Raw genomic sequence first — 18,857 nt, 5'->3', positions numbered from 1 at the left:
AGCTGTGAGACCGAGTGAGATGCACTAGGACGGCAGAGCAGAGGAGCTGGGAGACTGAGTGAGATGCACTAGGACGGCAGAGCAGAGGAGCTGGGAGACCGAGTGAGATGCACTAGGATGGCAGAGCAGAGGAGCTGGGAGACCGAGTGCGATGCACTAAGATGGCAGAGCAGAGGAGCTGTGAGACCCGAGTGAGATGCACTAGGACGGCAGAGCAGGGGAGCTGTGAGACCGAGTGAGATGCACTAGGACGGCAGAGCAGGGGAGCTGTGAGACCGAGTGAGATGCACTAGGATGGCAGAGCAGAGGAGCTGGGAGACCGAGTGAGATGCACTAGGACGGCAGAGCAGAGGAGCCGTGAGACCGAGTGAGATGCACTAGGACGGCAGAGCAGGGGAGCCGTGAGACCGAGTGAGATGCACTAGGACGGCAGAGCAGAGGAGCCGTGAGACCGAGTGAGATGCACTAGGACGGCAGAGCAGGGGAGCCGTGAGACCGAGTGAGATGCACTAGGACGGCAGAGCAGGGGAGCCGTGAGACCGAGTGAGATGCACTAGGACGGCAGAGCAGGGGAGCCGTGAGACCGAGTGAGATGCACTAGGACGGCAGAGCAGGGGAGCCGTGAGACCGAGTGAGATGCACTAGGACGGCAGAGCAGGGGAGCCGTGAGACCGAGTGAGATGCACTAGGACGGCAGAGCAGGGGAGCCGTGAGACCGAGTGAGATGCACTAGGATGGCAGAGCAGGGGAGCCATGAGACCGAGTGAGATGCACTAGGACGGCAGAGCAGAGGAGCCGTGAGACCGAGTGAGATGCACTAGGACGGCAGAGCAGGGGAGCTGTGAGACCGAGTGAGATGCACTAGGACGGCAGAGCAGGGGAGCTGTGAGACCGAGTGAGATGCACTAGGATGGCAGAGCAGGGGAGCTGTGAGACCGAGTGAGATGCACTAGGATGGCAGAGCAGGGGAGCTGTGAGACCGAGTGAGATGCACTAGGACGGCAGAGCAGAGGAGCTGGGAGACCGAGTGAGATGCACTAGGACGGCAGAGAGGGGAGCTGTGAGACCGAGTGAGATGCACTAGGATGGCAGAGCAGGGGAGCTGTGAGACCGAGTGAGATGCACTAGGACGGCAGAGCAGAGGAGCTGGGAGACTGAGTGAGATGCACTAGGACGGCAGAGCAGAGGAGCTGTGAGACTGAGTGAGATGCACTAGGACGGCAGAGCAGGGGAGCTGTGAGACTGAGTGAGATGCACTAGGACGGCAGAGCAGAGGAGCTGGGAGACCGAGTGAGATGCACTAGGACGGCAGAGCAGAGGAGCTGGGAGACTGAGTGCGGTGCACTAAGATGGCAGAGCAGAGGAGCTGTGAGACTGAGTGAGATGCACTAGGACGGCAGAGCAGGGGAGTTGTGAGACCGAGTGAGATGCACTAGGACGGCAGAGCAGAGGAGCTGGGAGACCGAGTGAGATGCACTAGGATGGCAGAGCAGAGGAGCTGGGAAACTGAGTGCGATGCACTAAGATGGCAGAGCAGAGGAGCTGTGAGACTGAGTGAGATGCACTAGGACGGCAGAGCAGGGGAGTTGTGAGACCGAGTGAGATGCACTAGGACGGCAGAGCAGGGGAGCCGTGAGACCGAGTGAGATGCACTAGGACGGCAGAGCAGGGGAGCCGTGAGACCGAGTGAGATGCACTAGGACGGCAGAGCAGGGGAGCCGTGAGACCGAGTGAGATGCACTAGGACGGCAGAGCAGGGGAGCCGTGAGACCGAGTGAGATGCACTAGGACGGCAGAGCAGGGGAGCCGTGAGACCGAGTGAGATGCACTAGGACGGCAGAGCAGGGGAGCCGTGAGACCGAGTGAGATGCACTAGGACGGCAGAGCAGGGGAGCCGTGAGACCGAGTGAGATGCACTAGGACGGCAGAGCAGGGGAGCCGTGAGACCGAGTGAGATGCACTAGGACGGCAGAGCAGGGGAGCCGTGAGACCGAGTGAGATGCACTAGGACGGCAGAGCAGGGGAGCCGTGAGACCGAGTGAGATGCACTAGGACGGCAGAGCAGGGGAGCCGTGAGACCGAGTGAGATGCACTAGGACGGCAGAGCAGGGGAGCCGTGAGACCGAGTGAGATGCACTAGGATTGCAGAGCAGGGGAGCCGTGAGACCGAGTGAGATGCACTAGGATTGCAGAGCAGAGGAGCCGTGAGACCGAGTGAGATGCACTAGGACGGCAGAGCAGGGGAGCTGTGAGACCGAGTGAGATGCACTAGGATGGCAGAGCAGGGGAGCTGTGAGGACCGAGTGAGATGCACTAGGACGGCAGAGCAGAGGAGCTGGGAGACCGAGTGAGATGCACTAGGACGGCAGAGAGGGGAGCTGTGAGACCGAGTGAGATGCACTAGGATGGCAGAGCAGGGGAGCTGTGAGACCGAGTGAGATGCACTAGGACGGCAGAGCAGAGGAGCTGGGAGACCGAGTGAGATGCACTAGGACGGCAGAGAGGGGAGCTGTGAGACCGAGTGAGATGCACTAGGACGGCAGAGCAGAGGAGCTGGGAGACCGAGTGAGATGCACTAGGACGGCAGAGAGGGGAGCTGTGAGACCGAGTGAGATGCACTAGGATGGCAGAGCAGGGGAGCTGTGAGACCGAGTGAGATGCACTAGGACGGCAGAGCAGAGGAGCTGGGAGACTGAGTGAGATGCACTAGGACGGCAGAGCAGAGGAGCTGTGAGACTGAGTGAGATGCACTAGGACGGCAGAGCAGGGGAGCTGTGAGACCGAGTGAGATGCACTAGGACGGCAGAGCAGAGGAGCTGGGAGACCGAGTGAGATGCACTAGGATGGCAGAGCAGAGGAGCTGGGAGACTGAGTGCGATGCACTAAGATGGCAGAGCAGAGGAGCTGTGAGACTGAGTGAGATGCACTAGGACGGCAGAGCAGGGGAGTTGTGAGACCGAGTGAGATGCACTAGGACGGCAGAGCAGGGGAGCTGTGAGACTGAGTGAGATGCACTAGGACGGCAGAGCAGGGGAGCTGTGAGACCGAGTGAGATGCACTAGGATGGCAGAGCAGGGGAGCTGTGAGACCGAGTGAGATGCACGAGGATGGCAGAGAAGGGGCGCTGTGAGACCGAGTGAGATGCACTAGGATGGCAGAGCAGAGGAGCTGTGAGTAACCAGCTCGGGTTGCAGCATCTTTCACTGCACGTTGTATTGACCCTTGATAGGCGTTTAATGATTTGTGCTTTTTTGTTATAGAACGTGAGGCTTTGAATTGGCGTGCTGGTAATATTCCCAAGCTACCACTGCAGAAAGAAGAACATTGGATTTCTTATTTGAACATCCTGCCCCCCTGTTGGTTTGAATGCAGAACAAGGCTTGTGTTTTTTCAGATGGCTGAGTAATAAAGTTTAACCTTGCATTACTGGCTTACACACACCGGAGGTCTTCTCTTATGGAGGAACCGTGTCACACGGTGTCCTTTTAAAATTCTGCAAAATAGACTCCATTTGGCTAACTGGGATGAGGCGGAGGTGCCCGTATACGAGCTTGCCGTTTAGTTACAAAAGGCTCTTGGCAAGCTAACAGCTCATCCTGAGTCCTTCTCTACAGGCTCCTCACAGCATCACTTTTTCACCTGCCTATTCCTGTCCCACTACTATTCACTATTATTGTCTCTCCTCTGACTGCTGGACTTCCAAAAACTCAACAGCTGGACTGGACACTGCTGTCTGTGCATCTGTCCTTGATACCCTGCCGTGCACATTGAGTCTGAACCGTTCAGCTTTCCAATAAATGATATTTAGTATTTAAGAACTGAGTTCTCTGGTATTAAAGCTGGGAAAGGAAAAAGGTTTAACTGACTGCATAGGCACTCAAGGGGTACAAGATGGAGAGCCGAGGGCAGTACATTAGTATCAGGTTTTGTAGCCGTACAGTTCACATCTCAGCTAAGGCTCAGCATTATTTCTTTCCTAACCTAAAATAAAAACACGAACCCAACTAAACCTAACAAATTCTAATTCTTCATGAAATGACTTTTCTGACCTACAGATCTGAAGTGTTCTCCTTTCACATTACTCATTATTCACCTCTTTCTCAGCAGCCAATAAACAGGCCGATACAGTACAGTGCGCACTGCTAGCCTGCTCTTGGACGCGCGTTTTCCCTTACCTCTTATTCAGTAAGGGGCAGAAAACGAGCGTCCGACTCACGGCACCTAATAGCGCCTGCAACATGCAAATACATGTTGAGGGCCCTATTAGGTATTCCCACGCGATTCAGAAAGTAAAATGTGTAGCCAAGCCGCACATTTTACTTTAAGAAATTAGCGCCTACCCAAAGGTAGGCGCTAATTTCTTCCAGCACCAGGAAAGTGCACAGAAAAGCAGTAAAAACTGCTTTTCTGTGCACCCTCCGACCTAATATCATGGCAATATTAAGTCGGAGGTCCCGAAGAGTAAAAAAAGTTAAAAAAAAAAAGAAAAAAAAAAATGTAAAACAGGCCGGCGGCTGTCGGGTCGAAAACCGGACGCTCAATTTTGCCGGCGTCCGGTTTCCGAGTCCGTGGCTGTAAGCGGGCTCGAGAACCGACGCCGGCAAAATTGAGCGTCAGCTGTCAAACCCGCTGACAGCCGCCGCTCCTGACAAAAAGGAGGCGCTAGGGACGCGCTAGTGTCCCTAGCGCGTCCTTTTCCCTGTTTCTACCGCACCACCTAATTTGCATAGTGAATAGCACGCACAGGCGAGGGGCCGGTGCGCGCGCCGGGAGAGCGGGCGTTTGTCCGCTCTCCCGCGGACTTCACTGAATCGGCCTGAAAGTGATGTTCTCCAAATGGTTTAAGGTATCCCACATTGAAATTTAGTTCAGTGTTCTCCTTTTAAACCAATTGCCTCTCTGAGAAGTCCTGGGAGAGAAGTCGAAGTCCACATTTCACACCTCTCATCATCTCATTATCATCCTCTTCACCTAATTCAGGTTTAAGTGCAGAACATTTATTACTTGTAGTCCCACTTCCCTGACCACTGACAAATAATGGTGGCTGCCAAGTCCCCTCTGTCTGTGGGTGACGTCAGCCCCCGCACCCCAGAGGAAAATCACCCTCTCTCGCTCTCTCTCTCGTGCCGCCTGCCGTGCACACGTGTCTGCACTTTCCCCAGCGCTGCACGAATTCTCCATTACCGACAAGGCCCAGACTGCGGCCCAATCCTCCCGCGCCTCCTGCCCCAAACTATGACTCCCCTCCTCTCTTCTGCCACCGCGTCAGCCTCCCCGAGCAGCCTGCCCCCCAAACCTGGGCTCACCGCCCTCGTCACCGCTTCTTCTCTGCTCTGCTGATATTCTCCCTTTCTCGAGGGCCAGCAGTGCCGCCAGGAGTGAGCACGAAAACAAAAGCGGACTTTAACCATGGGCACAGATACAGAGTAAAGGCGATTCTGAAAGGGATCCACGTGCCCGGTCAGCCCCCTGGCTGTGAACCTTCGCACAGGCCGGACACAGCCCTGCCTGTTCACGTCTGATTGCATTTTCAGTTGCAGGCTGGGAGCTTCTGGCCCCGGAACCCCGGCAGGGCCCCCGGCTGGGAGCTGAGTGAATCTGCTGCCGGCACCACTGACAGACTAAACCCACGCCTGGGGGAGTGTGGCTGCTTCCTGCAGCGGGGTCCTCTCACCTTTTGGCAGCCTCTGCCGGCTCTTCCACTTCCTCGCATGCCATGTGCAGGACACTGGAGAAGGAATTCTGCAAAGGCAAACAAGAGCCTCGTCAGGAAAGCTTGCGGCTCTCACCTGCGTCCTGCGCCCACGCCGCGGCATGCAGCAGCGCGCCGGCCTCCTTATCAGAATTCCCCTCCCCAGACTGGATGCATATTTCCCCCTCCTGTGTCTTCCAACAAACTAAATCTCCTCAAATTCAAAAGTGGCCAAATTTAGCTCAGCAAAAGAAAAGGGGGTGGTTGTAAGGGATGTTCCCAGGGCAGGCCCGTGACTTCCCCCCGCTGCATGAGCAGCCAAAGTTTAACCGGCTATTCAGCTGGAAATCTGCTTAAAGAGAGCGGGCAAACTTCAGCCACAGTGGCCGACTGAAAACGGAGTCCACAGAGGCTGCTAACAAATAAAATCAAAAAAGGCAGCACCTTATCCATATCTACTTTAAAATTGTATTTGTCCACCTTCACGTGGCCTAGCACGGCAGCCAAACTACTTTCTCCAGACCAACAGGCCTACAGGACCCCGTGGGGCTTTGGAAAATTCCCTCGCCCGCTCGTCCGGGGGCAGCAGGAGCAGAGGGGCCAGTGCGGTCCCTCCCCACCGAGAAACGTTTCCAAGCCCGGCCATAGCGCACAGCGACGGGGGAAGAAACGTGGCAGGCAGAGGGGCTAAAGCCTGTGGAAAGCTAAGTTAACGGCCAGCGAGCCACCCCTTCCAGCTCTGCTCCCGAGAGAAGGCCGACGCAGCTCTGCGCCACAGACCGGCCTTCACGCAGAAAGTCTAGCCTCGCCCCTGCAGACCCAGGAGAGGGAGAAGCAATCCCACCCTCGCAGTACAGAACGGCGGCAGTCACTGCCCTGCCACGCACAGCACTGCAGCCCCGTGCTTACACAACAACACTGCTGACTTCTCATCCCACCCCATCCTCTGTCCCACATCCCTCTGCTTCACAATCCCACCCTCGCAGTACAGAACGGCGGCAGCCACTGCCCTGCCATGCACAGCACTGCAGCCCCAGGCTTACACTGCAACACTGCTGACTTCTCATCCCACCCCATCCTCTGTCCCACGTCCCTCTGCTTCACAATCCCACCCTTGCAGTACAGAACGGCAGCAGCCACTGCCCTGCCACGCACAGCACTGCAGCCCCGTGCTTACACTACAACACTGCTGATTTCTCATCCCACCCCCATCCTCTGTCCCACGTCCCTCTGCTTCACAATCCCACCCTCGCAGTACAGAACGGCGGCAGCCACTGCCCTGCCATGCACAGCACTGCAGCCCCAGGCTTACACTGCAACACTGCTGACTTCTCATCCCACCCCATCCTCTGTCCCACGTCCCTCTGCTTCACAATCCCACCCTTGCAGTACAGAACGGCAGCAGCCACTGCCCTGCCACGCACAGCACTGCAGCCCCGTGCTTACACTACAACACTGCTGATTTCTCATCCCACCCCCATCCTCTGTCCCACGTCCCTCTGCTTCACAATCCCACCCTTGCAGTACAGAACGGCGGCAGCCACTGCCCTGCCACGCACAGCACTGCAGCCCCGTGCTTACACTACAACACTGCTGACTTCTCATCCCACCCCATCCTCTGTCCCACATCCCTCTGCTTCACAATCCCACCCTTGCAGTACAGAACGGCGGCAGCCACTGTCCTGCCACGCACAGCACTGCAGCCCCGCGCTTACACTACAACACTGCTGATTTCTCATCCCACCCCCATTCTCTGTCCCACATCCCTCTGCTTCACAATCCCACCCTCGCAGTACAGATCAGCAGCAGCCACTGCCCTGCCACGCACAGCACTGCAGCCCCGCGCTTACACTACAACACTGCTGACTTCTCATCCCACCCCATCCTCTGTCCCACGTCCCTCTGCTTCACAACTCCTTCCAGCTCTGAAATCAAACACCCCCCCGACTCCCACGGTATTGCAACCTGGAAGGTATCTGTGCGCTCCGGGATCCGCCTGCTCGCTTCCTTCTGCAGAGCCCTCAGAAACTTTGTCATAAATGATTTGGGGGGAGGGGGTAGTGGAGAGGGGGAAGCCACTGACCCAGGCACAGAGCGACATACGCAGCTAAACCGGCAGCCTGTGAGCACTGCGCGGGTCCTGTACAATCCCAGAGGCGCCTTCAGGTCGTCTCCCTTAGTCGGTCATTGATATTTCACCAGCACAGGAAGCAGGGTCAAGTGGTGCCCGCACACCGTGTTCAAAGGGAAGGGATGCACAGACTTTGGCTATGAAAATCAGGAATAAGATCCACGGGGACAGAGTCCCCGCAGGGAGCATGAAATTATGCCCAGAGTGAGTGCAAAGAATGGCCCCGCTGAGCTGCATTTCTGTGGGTGCACGCGGACCGGCACCGTCACCAGGTGACCACGGAGCGGGCGATGCGGCACCAGGCGAGGGCCTTACCGGGAGCGGGAGCGGGAGCATGTCCAGCGAGGTGCCGGCGTCTACCGCCTCCCTGACCCACCGCATGCACTCCCGGGAGCCGCGGTGCCTCTCGCTCATCTTCCACCTCCTCCTTGTTCCCGGGCCAATGCATTTTATTTACTAAATAATCCGCGTTGCAGACCTTTGGAAGCGGATTATGTGCAGATAGCGCAGGTATAACTATAACCGTCAGCATATCGGGGCAATTATGTCCCCCCCCCCTCGCTAAAGCATTCGCCAGAGAAATGGCAACCCCCGAGCAGGCACGGCAGCCGGGCGGGGGCCACGCGGGGGGCACTCACGGGACAGTCCTCGTCCACGATGAAGATGGTGCATCGCTGCACCTGCATGAAGGAGATGATGGTGGCCGCTATCTTCTTCAGGATGACCTCCAGCGACTGCTGCTCCTCGAAGATCAGGCTGGCGAGGTCCAGGAGCACCTGCACGGGACAGAGACGCTTCCAGCTGAAAGCACCGCCGGCAAGGAGCAAAGCAGCAACAGCCGGGGTAAACCAGCAAACCTCCCGCATCCTCCCCATCACCAGCCAGAGACTGGGGAAAGCCCCTCCTCATCACCAGCCCAAGAGGAACCACTCCCCCCTCTCCAACCGAAGATAGGAAAATCCTTCTCTCTTCCCCTCACCAGCAGGAAATATGCCCTCCCCTCACCCCTTGTGCGTGCATGTGGGGGATCCCCTCTGAAACTGAGGGAGCAGAGTGGGGCATGGGGAAGCTGCAGCATCAGGTGAGGGGCGGTCACGACCACAGAAAGTACCGCAATTAACGGGCAACTCCTTCTTCTTCCCCCGAGCATTGGACCTGCACCCCGCGGCTCTGCCTCTCCTCCCAGTCACCCGCCGGCATGCCCGGGACCTCTCCCGAGAGTCTGGAATCCGGAAGGAGTTGCCAGGTCTCCGGGCTGACAGGGGAAAACGCTGGCGAGGCTGAGGAAGCGCACTGCGTGGGTGGGAATGAGGAGCAGATGAGTCCGTTGCGCAGTCGGGAAGGAGAATGCAACCGGAGGAGGTTTCTTGTTGGCTTCACAGGCCCCAAGGAGGACGCAGCTGCATCAGGGCACAGGCCCAAAGGAAGGAAAGGCTGCTGCTTGATTGTCCTCGTGTTATCACCCTAATCTCCACTCTCATATTATCACCCTGATCTCCTCTCTCACATCACCCTGATCTCCTCTCTCACATCACCCTGATCTCCTTTCTCACATTATCACCCTGATCTCCTCTCTCACATTATCACCCTGGTCTCCTGTCCTCGTATTATCACCCTGATCTCCTCTCACATTAACACCCTGATCTCCTCTCTCACATTATCACCTTGATCTCCTGTCCTCGTGTTATCATCCTAATCTCCACTCTCATATTATCACCCTGATCTCCTCTCTCACATCACCCTGATCTCCTCTCTCACATTATCACCCTGATCTCCTCTCTCACATTATCACCCTGGTCTCCTGTCCTCATGTTATCACCCTGATCTCCTCTCACATTATCACCCTGATCTCCTCTCTCACATTATCACCTTGATCTCCTGTCCTCGTGTTATCATCCTAATCTCCACTCTCACTTTATCACCCTGATCTCCTTTCCTCGTGTTATCACCCTGATCTCCTCTCTCACATTATCACCCTGATCTCCTGTCCTCGTGTTATCACCCTGATCTCCTCTCTCACATTATCACCCTGATCTCCTGTCCTCGTGTTATCATCCTAATCTCCACTCTCACATTATCACCCTGATCTCCTGTCCTCGAGTTATCACCCTGATCTCCTCTCTCACATTATCACCCTGATCGCCTGTCCTCGTGTTATCACCCTGCTCTCCCCTCTCACATATTATCACCCTAATCTCACCTTCCCTTTTGTTATCACCCTGATCTCCTCTCTCATATGTTACTGCACTGATCTCCTCTCCCCTCCTGTTACCACCCTGATCTCCTCACTCCTCCTGTTATCACCCTGATCTCCTCTTCTCTCGTGTTATCACCCTGATCTCACATTATCACCCTGATCTCCTGTCCTCCTGTTACCAAAATGTGCTCTCCTCTCTCACATATTATCACCTTGATCTTTCCTTCCCTCCTGTTACCACCCTGATCTCCTCTCTCCTCTTGCACATGTTATTGCTCTCGTCTCTTCTTCCCTCCTTTTTTCACTAGTGGGGGGGGGGGAGATAGTCAGCAGGGCTGATGATCAGGAATGTTATCCATGCCTCTGAAATGCCCCCTGCTCCCTGATTCTCTTAATCTTGCTAAAATTTAGCTGATAATGACTTATTCAGGTAAAATTCTGCTGCTGAGAGGGGCAGAATTCAAATTTCAGGGTTTGTCCAGCTATTTTAAAAGTTAGCTGGCTAAGCCCATTTGAATAGCAACTGCATGATCTCCTCCCCCTCATGTTATCACCTTGATATCCTCTCCCTGCGTGCTATCACCCTGATCTCTCCTTTTGTGGTATCGTTATGGTTCTTTCTCCCCATGTTTTATCACCCTGGTCTCTCCCCTTGCACTATCACCCGGGTCTCCTCTCCTCTTGTGTTATGCTGTCACTTGGTTTCCGTGAGCAGCCAGGAGAAAGCTGGTGTCCTGTTCTCCTGTGCTTTTGCCTGGTCCCTAGCAATTTTCCCCTGCCCCATGTTACCTGGTTCCGCCTGTTCTCCAGCAGTGAGGTCTCATATAGCTGAGCATTGTGCAGAACAATCCCGCAGAAAGCCAGATACGCAGCAAAATCCTGACAACAAAGGAGGCAGGAAGCAAAGGGTTAATAATCCAGGTCCGGCTGCCCCCACACATTAGGTATCTTCCCTGTACAGGGAAGAAATGTTATCAAATGGAATCTTCAGTTCATATCATGCAGTGCCTCAGTATAAACAGGGTTTACAATCTACTATGGTCTGTTCATCCCTACCCACTGCTGATCTTCCTGATTACAGGAGGCGTTCATAATCTCACTAAGGTACATTAAACCCTACCCACTGGTGAGTTCCAGGTTATAGGAGGGGTTTACAATCGCACTATGGTACATTAAGCCCCACCCACTGGGGAGCTCCCAGATTATAGGAGGGGTTTACAATCGCACTATGGTCTGTTCATCCCCACCCACTGGTGAGTTCCCAGATTATAGGAGGCGTTTACAATCTCACTATGGTACATTAAACCCCACCCACTGGTGAGTTCCCAGATTACAGGAGGCGTTTATAATCTCACTATGGTACATTAAACCCCACCGACTGGTGAGTTCCCAGATTATAGGAGGGGTTTACAATCGCACTATGGTACATTAAGACCCACCCACTGTTGAGTTCCCAGATTATAGGAGGCGTTTACAATCTCACTATGGCACATTAAGTCCCACTCACTAGTGAGTTCCCAGATTATTGGAGGGGTTTACAATCTCACTATGGCACATTAAGTCCCATCCACTGGTGAGTTCCCAGATTATAGGAGGGGTTTACAATCTCACTATGGTACATTAAGCACTGATCCAGGTACGTACAGGGAAGAGGGGTTTACAATCGCACTATGGTACATTAAGCCCTACCCACTGGTGAGTTTCCAGATTATAGGAGGGGTTTACAATCTCACTATGGTCTGTTCATCACTACCCACTGGTGAGTTCCCAGATTATAGGAGGGGTTTACAATCTCACTATGGCACATTAAGTCCCACTCACTAGTGAGTTCCCAGATTATTGGAGGGGTTTACAATCGCACTATGGCACATTAAGTCCCATCCACTGGTGAGTTCCCAGATTATAGGAGGGGTTTACAATCTCACCATGGTCTATTCATCCCCACCCACTGTTGAGTTCCCAGATTATAGGAGGCGTTTACAATCTCACTATGGCACATTAAGTCCCACTCACTAGTGAGTTCCCAGATTATTGGAGGGGTTTACAATCTCACTATGGTCCGTTCATCCCCACCCACTGGTGAGTTCCCAGATTATAGGAGACGTTTACAATCTCACTATGGCACATTAAGTCCCACTCACTAGTGAGTTCCCAGATTATTGGAGGGGTTTACAATCTCACTATGGCACATTAAGTCCCATCCACTGGTGAGCTCCCAGATTATAGGAGGGGTTTACAATCTCACTATGGTCCGTTCATCCCCACCCACTGGTGAGTTCCCAGATTATAGGAGACGTTTACAATCTCACTATGGCACATTAAGTCCCACTCACTAGTGAGTTCCCAGATTATTGGAGGGGTTTACAATCTCACTATGGTCCGTTCATCCCCACCCACTGGTGAGTTCCCAGATTATAGGAGACGTTTACAATCTCACTATGGCACATTAAGTCCCACTCACTAGTGAGTTCCCAGATTATTGGAGGGGTTTACAATCTCACTATGGCACATTAAGTCCCATCCACTGGTGAGTTCCCAGATTATAGGAGGGCTTTACAATCGCACTATGGTACATTAAGCCCTACCCACTGGTGAGTTCCCAGATTATTGGAGGGGTTTACAATCTCACTATGGCACATTAAGTCCCACCCACTGGTGAGTTCCAGGTTATAGGAGGGGTTTACAATCTCACTATGGCACATTAAGCCCCACCCACTGGTGAGCACCCACATTATGGGCAGGGTTTACAATTAGTAGTATTGCACCCCGGTCTCTCCACTCCAAATGCACTTCTCCAATTCTCCATCAACTTCCAAAGTCAGGGCCTTTACTCCTCTGCCTACGCTAAGTCTCAGCCCCAGTTTCTACCTCCTGCCCTGAGCTTTGGCTTTTAACTTTTGTTGATTTTGTGGTCCTGAACCTGTGTTCGCGTTGTTACTAAATGTTTTTGTTATGGCATTTATTTGATTTTACGTTGCATTATGGTTGTTTTATGTTACACTTTTTGTACTTTCTATTGCTGAGAAATAATTCTTATTGTAAACCGCTTTGATTTGCTTTGAAAAGCGGTAGAATAAGAGCAGTAACCTACCCTATACCTGCCCTCTGTCCCCCTCACCTCACATCCATCTTGGTTTCCTGAGTGCTGCCTCTCCCAGGGCACCTTGTGAGCCAGAGCCCCGCTGAATGAAACGGGCAACGGCAGACAGGAAGCAGGGGCAGGAGGGCAGGGGGCTGGAGGGGGTCCTATCTCTGGGACAGCGCCTACCCCTTTCCATGCTTTTATGTTGGAAACCATTTGTTTTATTCACTCCCCAGCAATCTTTGAACTTTCTCCACAAATGCATTCAAACCCCCACCCCCCACCCCCCTTGCTCCCTGCACTCTTACAACGCTGGTTCCTATTCTCCCTTCTGACGGCCCCTCCCTGGGCCCAGTTCATGTCCTCTCCCCGCTGCCAGGGATCCGGGCCGGTACCGTACCTTCTCATCCTGCTCCGTGAAAGTCCCGCCGCCTTCTGCCTTCTTATTGATGGCCTGAGCCACCCCCACCACCTGCAGCATGGAGACAGGAGAGAGAGAGAGAGAGAGGAGAGCGACAGAGAGGTCAGCACCAGCAGCCGAACCACAGGAAGACCCCAAACCCTCTCCCAGTGCAGCCTCCCCCCCATCCGTTCATAAGCAGCTGCAAACGGAGGCAGCCTATAAGAAAAAGCTGCTTTTAAGGGTGGGGGTTGTGGCAAAATTAATTCTTGGACTTTTGAAATGGATGAGTTCTGCCTCTGTCTCTGTGGTGGGTGTGGGAGGGGGGCAGAGAGAACAGAGGACAGGTGCTCACTTTCTGTCAGCAGTGATGATGGACGGTGTGGAGATGTGGCCTGCCCAGGTGTGGGAGGGGAGCAGAGAGAACAGAGGACAGGTGCTCACTTTCTGTCAGCAGTGATGATGGACGGTGTGGAGATGCACCTGCCCAGGTGTGGGAGGGGAGCAGAGAGAACAGAGGACAGGTGCTCACTTTCTGTCAGCAGTGATGATGGACGGTGTGGAGATGCACCTGCCCAGGTGTGGGAGGGGAGCAGAGAGAACAGAGGCCGGGTGCTCACTTTCTGTCAGCAGTGATGATGGACGGTGTGGAGATGTCCCTGCCCAGGTGTGGGGGGTGCAGAGAGAACAGAGGACAGGTGCTCACTTTCTGTCAGCAGTGATGATGGACGGTGTGGAGATGTCCCTGCCCAGGTGTGGGGGGGTGCAGAGAGAACAGAGGACAGGTGCTCACTTTCTGTCAGCAGTGATGATGGACGGTGTGGAGATGCACCTGCCCAGGTGTGGGAGGGGAGCAGAGAGAACAGAGGCCGGGTGCTCACTTTCTGTCAGCAGGGATGATGGACGGTGTGGAGATGTGGCCTGCCCAGGTGTGGGAGGGGAGCAGAGAGAACAGAGGACAGGTGCTCACTTTCTGTCAGCAGTGATGATGGACGGTGTGGAGATGCACCTGCCCAGGTGTGGGAGGGGAGCAGAGAGAACAGAGGCCGGGTGCTCACTTTCTGTCAGCAGTGATGATGGACGGTGTGGAGATGCACCTGCCCAGGTGTGGGGGGTGCAGAGAGAACAGAGGTCGGGTGCTCACTTTCTGTCAGCAGGGATGATGGACGGTGTGGAGATGCACCTGCCCAGGTGTGGGAGGGGAGCAGAGAGAACAGAGGCCGGGTGCTCACTTTCTGTCAGCAGTGATGATGGACGGTGTGGAGATGCACCTGCCCAGGTGTGGGGGGAGCAGAGAGAACAGAGGTCGGGTGCTCACTTTCTGTCAGCAGTGATGATGGACGGTGTGGAGATGTCCCTGCCCAGGTGTGGGGGGTGCAGAGAGAACAGAGGCCGGGTGCTCACTTTCTGTCAGCAGTGATGATGGACGGTGTGGAGATGTGGCCTGCCCAGGTGTGGGGGGGGGCAGAGAGAACAGAGGACAGGTGCTCACTTTCTGTCAGCAGGGATGATGGACGGTGTGGAGATGTGGCCTGCCCAGGTGTGGGGGGAGCAGAGAGAACAGAGGACAGGTGCTCACTTTCTGTCAGCAGTGATGATGGACGGTGTGGAGATGCACCTGCCCAGGTGTGGGGAGTGCAGAGAGAACAGAGGTCGGGTGCTCACTTTCTGTCAGCAGTGATGATGGACGGTGTGGAGATGTGGCCTGCCCAGGTGTGGGAGGTGCAGAGAGAACAGAGGACGGGTGCTCACTTTCTGTCAGCAGTGATGATGGACGGTGTGGAGATGTGGCCTGCCCAGGTGTGGGGGGAGCAGAGAGAACAGAGGACAGGTGCTCACTTTCTGTCAGCAGTGATGATGGACGGTGTGGAGATGTGGCCTGCCCAGGTGTGGGAGGTGCAGAGAGAACAGAGGACGGGTGCTCACTTTCTGTCAGCAGTGATGATGGACGGTGTGGAGATGTGGCCTGCCCAGGTGTGGGGAGTGCAGAGAGAACAGAGGTCGGGTGCTCACTTTCTGTCAGCAGTGATGATGGACGGTGTGGAGATGCGCCTGCCCAGGTGTGGGGGGAGCAGAGAGAACAGAGGACAGGTGCTCACTTTCTGTCAGCAGTGATGATGGACGGTGTGGAGATGTCCCTGCCCAGGTGTGGGGGGGAGCAGAGAGAACAGAGGACAGGTGCTCACTTTCTGTCAGCAGTGATGATGGACGGTGTGGAGATGCACCTGCCCAGGTGTGGGGGGAGCAGAGAGAACAGAGGACGGGTGCTCACTTTCTGTCAGCAGTGATGATGGACGGTGTGGAGATGCACCTGCCCAGGTGTGGGGGGTGCAGAGAGAACAGAGGACGGGTGCTCACTTTCTGTCAGCAGGGATGATGGACGGTGTGGAGATGTGGCCTGCCCAGGTGTGGGGGGTGCAGAGAGAACAGAGGACGGGTGCTCACTTTCTGTCAGCAGTGATGATGGACGGTGTGGAGATGCACCTGCCCAGGTGTGGGGGGTGCAGAGAGAACAGAGGACGGGTGCTCACTTTCTGTCAGCAGTGATGATGGACGGTGTGGAGATGCACCTGCCCAGGTGTGGGGGGAGCAGAGAGAACAGAGGACAGGTGCTCACTTTCTGTCAGCAGTGATGATGGACGGTGTGGAGATGTCCCTGCCCAGGTGTGGGGGGTGCAGAGAGAACAGAGGCCGGGTGCTCACTTTCTGTCAGCAGTGATGATGGACGGTGTGGAGATGTGGCCTGCCCAGGTGTGGGGGGTGCAGAGAGAACAGAGGTCAGGTGCTCACTTTCTGTCAGCAGTGATGATGGACGGTGTGGAGATGTCCCTGCCCAGGTGTGGGGGGAGCAGAGAGAACAGAGGCCGGGTGCTCACTTTCTGTCAGCAGTGATGATGGACGATGTGGAGATGTCCCTGCCCAGGTGTGGGGGGTGCAGAGAGAACAGAGGTCAGGTGCTCACTTTCTGTCAGCAGTGATGATGGACGGTGTGGAGATGTCCCTGCCCAGGTGTGGGGGGAGCAGAGAGAACAGAGGCCGGGTGCTCACTTTCTGTCAGCAGTGATGATGGACGGTGTGGAGATGTGGCCTGCCCAGGTGTGGGGGGTGCAGAGAGAACAGAGGCCGGGTGCTCACTTTCTGTCAGCAGTGATGATGGACGGTGTGGAGATGTCCCTGCCCAGGTGTGGGGGGTGCAGAGAGAACAGAGGACAGGTGCTCACTTTCTGTCAGCAGTGATGATGGACGGTGTGGAGATGCACCTGCCCAGGTGTGGGGGGTGCAGAGAGAACAGAGGTCGGGTGCTCACTTTCTGTCAGCAGGGATGATGGACGGTGTGGAGATGTCCCTGCCCAGGTGTGGGGGGTGCAGAGAGAACAGAGGCCGGGTGCTCACTTTCTGTCAGCAGGGATGATGGACGGGGTGGAGATGTGGCCTGCCCAGGTGTGGGGGGAGCAGAGAGAACAGAGGACGGGTGCTCACTTTCTGTCAGCAGTGATGATGGACGGTGTGGAGATGTGGCCTGCCCAGGTGTGGGGGGTGCAGAGAGAACAGAGGACAGGTGCTCACTTTCTGTCAGCAGGGATGATGGACGGTGTGGAGATGCACCTGCCCAGGTGTGGGGGGTGCAGAGAGAACAGAGGTCGGGTGCTCACTTTCTGTCAGCAGTGATGATGGACGGTGTGGAGATGTGGCCTGCCCAGGTGTGGGGGGTGCAGAGAGAACAGAGGACAGGTGCTCACTTTCTGTCAGCAGGGATGATGGACGGTGTGGAGATGCACCTGCCCAGGTGTGGGGGGTGCAGAGAGAACAGAGGACAGGTGCTCACTTTCTGTCAGCAGGGATGATGGACGGTGTGGAGATGTGGCCTGCCCAGGTGTGGGGGGAGCAGAGAGAACAGAGGCCGGGTGCTCACTTTCTGTCAGCAGGGATGATGGACGGTGTGGAGATGCACCTGCCCAGGTGTGGGGGGTGCAGAGAGAACAGAGGACAGGTGCTCACTTTCTGTCAGCAGGGATGATGGACGGTGTGGAGATGTGGCCTGCCCAGGTGTGGGGGGTGCAGAGAGAACAGAGGCCGGGTGCTCACTTTCTGTCAGCAGTGATGATGGACGGTGTGGAGATGTGGCCTGCCCAGGTGTGGGGGGTGCAGAGAGAACAGAGGCCGAGTGCTCACTTTCTGTCAGCAGTGATGATGGACGGTGTGGAGATGTGACCTGCCCAGGTGTGGGGGGAGCAGAGAGAACAGAGGCCGGGTGCTCACTTTCTGTCAGCAGGGATGATGGACGGTGTGGAGATGTGACCTGCCCAGGTGTGGGAGGTACAGAGAGAACAGAGGACAGGTGCTCACTTTCTGTCAGCAGTGATGATGGACGGTGTGGAGATGTCCCTGCCCAGGTGTGGGGGGTGCAGAGAGAACAGAGGACGGGTGCTCACTTTCTGTCAGCAGTGATGATGGACGGTGTGGAGATGTGGCCTGCCCAGGTGTGGGGGGTGCAGAGAGAACAGAGGCCGGGTGCTCACTTTCTGTCAGCAGGGATGATGGACGGTGTGGAGATGTGGCCTGCCCAGGTGTGGGGGGAGCAGAGAGAACAGAGGCCGGGTGCTCACTTTCTGTCAGCAGGGATGATGGACGGGGTGGAGATGTGGCCTGCCCAGGTGTGGGGGGAGCAGAGAGAACAGAGGCCGGGTGCTCACTTTCTGTCAGCAGGGATGATGGACGGGGTGGAGATGTGGCCTGCCCAGGCGTGGGGGGTGCAGAGAGAACAGAGGTCGGGTGCTCACTTTCTGTCAGCAGTGATGATGGACGGTGTGGAGATGCACCTGCCCAGGTGTGGGGGGTGCAGAGAGAACAGAGGTCGGGTGCTCACTTTCTGTCAGCAGGGATGATGGACGGTGTGGAGATGTGGCCTGCCCAGGTGTGGGGGGTGCAGAGAGAACAGAGGACGGGTGCTCACTTTCTGTCAGCAGTGATGATGGACGGTGTGGAGATGTGGCCTGCCCAGGTGTGGGGGGTGCAGAGAGAACAGAGGACGGGTGCTCACTTTCTGTCAGCAGGGATGATGGACGGTGTGGAGATGTGGCCTGCCCAGGTGTGGGGGGTGCAGAGAGAACAGAGGCCGGGTGCTCACTTTCTGTCAGCAGTGATGATGGACGGTGTGGAGATGCCCCTGCCCAGGTGTGGGGGGTGCAGAGAGAACAGAGGACAGGTGCTCACTTTCTGTCAGCAGTGATGATGGACGGTGTGGAGATGTCCCTGCCCAGGTGTGGGGGGAGCAGAGAGAACAGAGGACAGGTGCTCACTTTCTGTCAGCAGGGATGATGGACGGGGTGGAGATGTGGCCTGCCCAGGTGTGGG

General features: G+C 55.7%; 1 protein-coding gene across 1 annotated transcript in view; it reads right to left on the bottom strand.

Moving 5' to 3' along the window:
* The window catches only part of PDE5A (phosphodiesterase 5A), a gene marked incomplete in the record, with an annotated part of 312,739 nt that overhangs the window by 154,266 nt on the left and 139,616 nt on the right, over positions 1 to 18,857 (bottom strand). The window contains 4 exon segments of the mRNA XM_029586150.1: positions 5,675 to 5,742; positions 8,462 to 8,599; positions 10,810 to 10,899; positions 13,503 to 13,574. Coding sequence (XP_029442010.1) covers positions 5,675 to 5,742; positions 8,462 to 8,599; positions 10,810 to 10,899; positions 13,503 to 13,574 — 368 coding nt within the window.

This window comes from Rhinatrema bivittatum, chromosome 1 (assembly GCF_901001135.1).
Source record: "Rhinatrema bivittatum chromosome 1, aRhiBiv1.1, whole genome shotgun sequence".
NCBI lineage: Eukaryota > Metazoa > Chordata > Amphibia > Gymnophiona > Rhinatrematidae > Rhinatrema > Rhinatrema bivittatum.
The sequence above is the reverse complement of the archived record's forward strand: the minus strand, read 5'-3'. Positions and strand labels throughout refer to the sequence as shown.